The sequence below is a fragment of the Mus caroli genome, chromosome 16, assembly GCF_900094665.2.
Source record: "Mus caroli chromosome 16, CAROLI_EIJ_v1.1, whole genome shotgun sequence".
NCBI classification, from domain to species: domain Eukaryota; kingdom Metazoa; phylum Chordata; class Mammalia; order Rodentia; family Muridae; genus Mus; species Mus caroli.
The window spans coordinates 186,886-194,257 of record NC_034585.1 but is presented as its reverse complement, the minus strand read 5'-3'; the positions used below and the strand labels follow the sequence as shown (position 1 = coordinate 194,257).

The 7,372-nt window shown below is 42.8% G+C and overlaps 1 protein-coding gene across 3 annotated transcripts in view; it reads right to left on the bottom strand.

Moving 5' to 3' along the window:
- Cluap1 (clusterin associated protein 1) overlaps positions 1 to 7,372 on the bottom strand; it is a 34,360-nt gene that overhangs the window by 24,287 nt on the left and 2,701 nt on the right. For all 3 annotated transcript variants that reach the window (XM_029470828.1, XM_021185205.2, XM_029470827.1), the window contains exons 2-4: positions 6,437 to 6,548; positions 4,273 to 4,357; positions 2,101 to 2,280 (exon numbers count right to left, since the gene is read on the bottom strand). In XM_029470828.1, the coding sequence (XP_029326688.1) occupies positions 2,101 to 2,280; positions 4,273 to 4,357; positions 6,437 to 6,548 (377 nt within the window). The remainder of the gene's footprint in view (positions 1 to 2,100; positions 2,281 to 4,272; positions 4,358 to 6,436; positions 6,549 to 7,372) is intronic.

The window sequence follows — 7,372 nt, the reverse complement described above, 5'->3', positions numbered from 1 at the left end:
TCACTCTGTAGACCAGGCTGGCCTCGAACTCAGAAATCCGCCTGCCTCTGCCTCCCGAGTGCTGGGATTAAAGGCGTGCGCCACCACGCCCGGCTGAAATGCTTCCTATTTAAACTAGTAGAATGACCACAGGGACAACCTGAAGGCCATGCATCTCACGGCCAGTACCTTAGACTTTCCTCCAAAGACCTTCTATGAAGCTCAGGGAGAGCAATCCCACCAAGCACTGAGACTCTCCTGGCTCCCACAGGCTGTGCTGACAGCTCTGATGATGATTCAGACTTTCTTAGGCTGTGCCCATCCCCTTCTTCCTTCAATGCTAAATCCCCAAGGAGCCCAAACAGACATAGGCATCCTTGCTCCCTCTCCTCTTGAAGTAACACTACCTTATCTCTTTACTTTCAACCTACCAGCAACAACTTATCTTCTTAATTCTCAGCAGATTATCCCTCCCTCCTTCCCTTCCTCTCTCTGCCCATTCTGTGGCCCTGTTACAGTTATAGCTTCTCCTCTTAAGGGCCATGGTACCACTCTCCATTTCTATATGCTTTGCCTGCCTGCCTGGCAGCAAGTACTCCCATTTCTCTCTCAGATTCACCTCCGTTTCCACGTCTCCACAGTGGTATAGGCCACAGTTCAGCCTCTAGCAGACTCTTTTCTTCTCACCCGTGGCTTTAACCCCCTGCATGCTGATTCCTTCTACCTCAGCCTTAGTACCACAGACAGACTCTTCCTAGGCATCTCCACTTGAACATCCAAAAACTTTACAATATCTGCAATGGGATGCAGAACAAATATTTTACTAGCCATGGTGGCTATTTTTATCTTTAGATTACTTAAAATTTAAATAATATTAGAGCCTACTTCCTTGATTATGCTAGCCACTTTAGGCAGTGGCTTCTGAAAAATATGACCAGATGCAGCCCTTGCACACCATTAATCAAGTCTGGCAACACAACTTGAGGATCTCATGTCTCACCTTCCTCAATCATAACCAAACCCATAAAATATGCCATCGAAATACAACTGAAACTGGACGAGGTCCTACACGGTGGAAACCAATTCCCACAATGGCCTCTGACCTTCTTGGCCACTGTGACACTGAGTGCCTACACACATAAATTAACTTTTAACAATGTCTAAATCTCAACTTATAAGATTCTCTGGCTCCTGTATGTGTCTCTCAGGCAAGCATAATAATCACGATGCTTTCTCTGGGTCCTGAGAGAAAAGAGCTGTCCCGGCACCAGGTTAATGTGTGTTCTTACCTGGGATCTTTTCATTCCTCAGTTCTGCATCAGAGCCTTAGGCTGAGAACCTCTTCAGTTGCTTCTGCTGAGACCATTTTATGGCAATATCTGAGAAGGCCCTGATGATACCTTTTCTACCGTAACAAACTAACTGGGAAATTCTCCATTCTTTTGTTTGTTTGTTTTTCAATACAGGGTTTCTCTGTATGGTGCTGGCTGTTCTGGAACTCACTCTGCTGAAAACTCCATTTTCTACCCCAGAGTAAGGCTTTCTTTTCTGAGGCCAGAGGATTTACTGAATTTACCCTCTAGCTTCCTCTGCTTTTCTCAAATGAACAAAACACAGTTATCTTGGGACCAGTCCCGACTCTCACCTCATGGCCTAATGGCCTGTCCCTTCCCTCTCACTTCTGCTAAGAAGTCATGTATACCTGAAGCCCCTGATGGCCCTGATTATGATAACAGCCCCGACCCTCAGTGTGCTCCATTCCTACACTGCTCTGCTGGTCCCTAGGACACTGACTGCATCACATCTTCCACACCTCTGCCACTGTTGTTCACATTCTGATTCCTCCAATTAAGCAGCAGGAACTCAGGATTTCTGTCCTGTGTTTATACCTGTATCCTCAGTGCCTGAACATAATATGATAAAATTAGGCTGTAAACCAATTGGTTTTCTTGTGACTTGCTTTCATCCCAACACTAGTGAGAACAAAACTGTTACAACAGACTGAAGAACCATCCTCAGTCAGCCAGCAGCAAGGAAAGACAGAGTGCTGCAGGTTAGACATCTTCTATTGCCACATTTGAGACACAGACATCTGCTAGCCACAGACTTCATCATCTTTACCTTGGAGCCGAGATCAAACTTGAATTTGCTGATGTCTTCCTCGCCTACATTGGAGCCCTCCATCCCTTTGGTCTTCATTGCATTATAGAGAACAGATGTGATCTTCAGCAGCTCTTTCACTGCATACCCGTCAGCTTGATAGAGCTTCTTGGTATTGAGTTTTATATGTGCCTTTGTGGCCTGTTTTGAGACAGAAAGTTTTGCTTTGCTTTCTTTCTTCAGACAGGGTCTTACTACGTCACTCAGGCTGGCCTGACACTAACTATGCAGCTGTTCAGGCTGGATTCAAGCTCTCGGTTCTCCTGTCTTATCCTTCTAAGTACTGGAATCTGAAGCATACCCTGAAGCAGGATATTTATACTATAGCTATACTATAGTACAAATCCCATGCAGGGAATTTGAGAATGTCTCTGCCAGCAACTGTGATACAATTCTTACTGAGTTGGGTTTTTTTGTTTTTGCTTTTTCAAGACAGGATAAAACACATTGTAAGTGTCTCATACTGTGATAAAGAGCAACCTGGGAAAAGACCCCGAAACTACAGATGCATGCATCTTTGACCCAATAATTCCAGTTCTAAGAACTACTTTAAGCATAGACTCACATACAAAATGAAAACCATAGGCTATTCATTTCAGCATTATTTCAAATAACAAAAGTTATAAAATACCTAAATACCTATGTAAATAACACAATTGTGTGAAACTTATGTAAACAATATTAACTCAAGTGTAAGAGGAAATTCTATATGCATTTGAGAAGTTCTCCAAGATATATCATTAAGATAGCTAGATGCTACACAACATGTGTAAAAGGGAGTGTGTGTGTGTGTGTGTGTGTGTGTGTGTGTGTGTGTGTGTGTGTATGGCACACCCACCCCAGTGGAGTATGCGTGACAAGTCCAAAAGTTTGGCTGCAGTTCTGAGGCAAAAACTTTCATGGAAACTGGTCTCCTGGAGTCTTTGGTGTCCCATAACACAGATGTGTTTCAGATTTGTCCTTGCAATAGTTGGTGAAGGGTTCTGGGTGCTTTCCTTCAGTATTGTTTTATTATAGGTGCCCCCAAGGAATGATTTGACAAATAGCTAGTTAGACTGAACATTGCTTCCTGGCCTTTACCAGTGTTCCAATGTCCTACCTAGGCAGTCTTTGATTCCAACCCTGAGCTTGGAATTTCATAAGAATGCTACTTATTCAGATGAAATGCCTCCAGTATTGAAAGAGAGAGAGTGAAAGAAATCAGGCATTACTATATACTACATAGAGTTAGAAATTTCAGGGCAAGTTTAACAAAGTAAGTTTAGAATTCTTATTATAGTCATATATGACAGACTACATCACCTAATAGAGGAAAGTTGGTGGGCTCCTCAAACACTTTGAATGACAGCTGAGTCACTCCCATATGCAGGAGTTTACAGCGGTTTAGGAAGATTGGGCTGTGGTTTAGGAAGAACTAGAGTATTGCATTATTCATGAAAAAGTTAGCAAGAGTGGAACCCTCCCTAGTACATACTTCCACTAGCCCAGAAGAATAGCATAGTTAGGTATTTACTAAGAGCTGGCTGGTGGTGGGTTAAACAATAAATAATGAGAACTATGGCTTGGGCTTGAAAGCCCTTGCCCCTGGAACATAAAGACCTCACACCTGGCTTCTAAGAATAAGCTGACCTTAGATAGGGCTGACTTTGTCTCATTGCCTGGTTCCTGCCAGTCTTTATGTATGCATTTTTCTGTTTTGTATAAAGAGTCATTATGCATCAGGTAACCGAAATGTACCTTATCTGATATGTCACCTAATTTCCTTATTTGCTTCTGTAATGTAAGTCTGATACTTGCTTTGAGAAATTACATTCAGATCCAACACTCTCTGGTGTCCGTATCTGTTTGTCACTTGCTGACTCCTTGCCCACCTGAGTACCGGGACCCTGATTTTTCCTGAGGGTTGAGGGACTCCGAAAGAGCCTGCTCGCAGTACGTGTGTTTTATTACTTATCCAAAAATAAACAAATTAAACTATACATGTAATGAGTCAAAAACCAAATAAACACTTTGGTAACACAGTTCCAGAGAAGCCTCAAGTGGTTTTAGAAAAATAACAATTCTAACAGTCCCAACCAGGAGTCATCTTTTTCTAATTTATGTGTTGGTGCCGTAAAATAACTGTGAACTAACCATGAACTGGGCAATTGCCTTAATGAAGAAAACTCTGTCTTGTTCAGTCTCAATGTCAGAAGGGATGTCAGTCTGCGGCTCATACCTATTAGAAAGAGAACACGCATGAGCCAGTCCCACAGAAAGTCCCTTGAATTCAGGTGTGGTGGTGCATAACTATGCTCTCAGCACTCAGGAAACAGAGGCAGGCAGATCTTGGTGAGTTCCAGGGCAGCCTAGTCTAAATAGTGAAACCCTGCCCAAACAAATAAACAAAAGCAAAAAAAAAAAAAAAAAAAGGATCCATTAAAGAGAAAGTGGAAGCTGGGCGTGGTGGCGCACGCCTTTAATCCCAGCACTCGGGAGGCAGAGGCAGGCGGATTTCTGAGTTCGAGGCCAGCCTGGTCTACAAAGTGAGTGCCAGGACAGCCAGGGCTACACAGAGAAACCCTGTCTCGAAAAACCAAAAAAAAAAAAAAAAAAAAAAGAGAAAGTGGATGATTGACTGTTGCTAAGGTGAGTTTCTCCAGGCTCCATCCAAGGAAATATGATGAAGCAGGAACTTCAAAAGCAAACAAAATACCCAGGGAGCAAATTCCAACCCATACCTGAGATTCAGTGTCTTGGAGCACAGGGTGGCTCAGTGGGTGAATGGGTCGCCTACCAGGCCTGGCACTCAGGATTCAGAGTGAATCCTGGACTTACAGAGTGCAAGAGGAGAACCAACTACAAGCTGTCCTTGAACCTTCACGTGTATGCTGTAGCTAACATTAATCCATACATGTATGTGTATACACACATGCCTAGTGGGTAAAGGGGCTTGCTCTATAAGTCTGGAAACCTGAGTTCAATCCCCAGAACCTGTGTAAAGATAGAAGGAGAGAATCAACTCAATACTGTCCTCTGATCTCCACATGTGTGCATATGAACACCCGCAAAGGAATAGTAAAGTGTAAACAAACCAAGTATGGGACCCAGGTCACAAACTAAATCTAGCTCAGGTGTTTAGCTTTTGTGAAAATAACCAAGACCGTGACTCAAGCTGATAGTCCTTGGCCCAAGATAGACATGAGGGCTAAATAATTCACTTTAAGGAGTGGCGGAGTTGTTGAAATTACTTGGATTTACTAACAATTCGCCAAGGCTCAGAAGACTGAGACTCTTACCCTTGTTTTGTACAGTCTGAAAGATAAAAATAGTTTTTACACTTTAAAAGCAAAGAAAATGGGCTGGAGAGGCAGCTCACTGGTTTAAGAGCATATATTGTTCTAGAGGACCTGTGTTCAGTTCCTAGCATCAATATCAGATGGCTCCCAACTGCCTGTAACTGAAGAATATTCAACAGATATCTCATGTAGGCTGAATTTTAAGTGTAGCAACTCATACAATATTTACTATCTGGTTCTTAACCCAAAAGGTTGCCAATCCTAATACAAGGCTTTCAACACAATGAAAAATCTCTATTATGTCTTGTTTCGGATTTTTAGTTTACTTTATGTGTATGTGTGTGGGTCTGTGTGTAAGGATGTATGCGTGACTACCAGTGCCCAATGAGGTCCAGTGCTCTGCCAGAGCAGTACACGCTCTTAACCTCCGAGCCAGTTTTCCAGCCATATTTATAATACATCTAATACAGTATATCCTGAGTGTGCAAGCAGGCCCCTGAGATTCTGTGTGAGGGGTTGAAGTGGAGGCTGTATCAACACTCTAATGACAACAGTCACCTCCTCAACGTTCTTTTTTTTTTTTTTTTTTTGGTTTTTCGAGACAGGGTTTCTCTGTGTAGCCCTGGCTGTCCTGGCACTCACTTTGTAGACCAGGCTGGCCTCGAACTCAGAAATCCGCCTGCCTCTGCCTCCCGAGTGCTGGGATTAAAGGCGTGCGCCACCACGCCCGGCCTCAACGTTCTTTAAACTCTCGTGATTTCTTTCATCTCTTAAAAATGAAAGAGACAGGGTCTCTCACTACGTAGCCCTGGCTTTCCTGGAACTTGTTATGTAGGCCAGACTGACCTTGAACTAACAGACATCTACCTGCACCATCGTGCCTGGCAGCTCTTTACAAGTTACAGCTAAGTCCATCCTATGCAAACCTCACTGTAGTCTTCCTTTGCATTACAAGTTCCAGTTAGCTACTGAATGAAACCAACTATCCACACTGAGGTGTGAATAAAATGCATTCTAACCTTTTCACAAGCCACAGAAGCACTTCAGAGACAAGCCCAAAGTTGGGTGTACGGAAATTCTCCATAGAAATATGGCGCGGGTACCCCAAGGCTCTCATCATCTCGGTGAAATCTGTGTAATATAAAACACAGTTCAGTCAGTCCTTGTCAAATAGCATCTCCTTTTGGAAAATAGTTAATCTAATGCTTTCCTTTCTTATCAGGTCTTCTCAACTCCAGGTGCTGAATTCATCAATTCTAGAATCAGGAAAGGAAAGGGGAGATTTGAAACAATATCTAATCCATCACCTGAAAAACACCCAAGTTCAACGATAGTAGATTTTCTTTGGAGAAATGGGGTTTAGGTCTTAGCTGGGGCTTTAATTTCTCTCTGGTAGCTGCCTCTTTGCTATCCAAATAAAAACTACCTAGCCTCATAAAACATGAGAAAAACACGTTGTCAGAACAAGATTATTCATTGGTTTTTTTTTTCCTCCAGTGACCATATATGATTTTCATGACATAAATTTTAAAGATCAATTACTTTATAGTCAGAGAAAATTTAAGAGACTGGTTGAACTATCTGCAGTATTTAGATTTACTGTAAAAAAAGATTAGTAAACAGTAATATTTTAAGTTGGGAGCAACTAAAACAAAGCCACACTGCTTGAAAGAAAGGAGAAAACAATGAAGAAAGCGAGGCTTACAGATGAGCAACCAAGCCTGGCGTGGTGCTGCACACCTTTAATCCCAGTGCTCATAGGCAGAGGCAGACGGACCTCTGTGAACCTGATGCTAACCTGGTCTATAAAACAAGTTCCAGGTCATCCAGGGCTGTTGTTCAAGACAGGAAAAAACCTTGTCTTGAAAAACAAGTAAATGCCGGGCGTGGTGGCGCACGCCTTTAATCCTAGCACTCGGGAGGCAGAGGCAGGTGGATTTCTGAGTTCGAGGCCA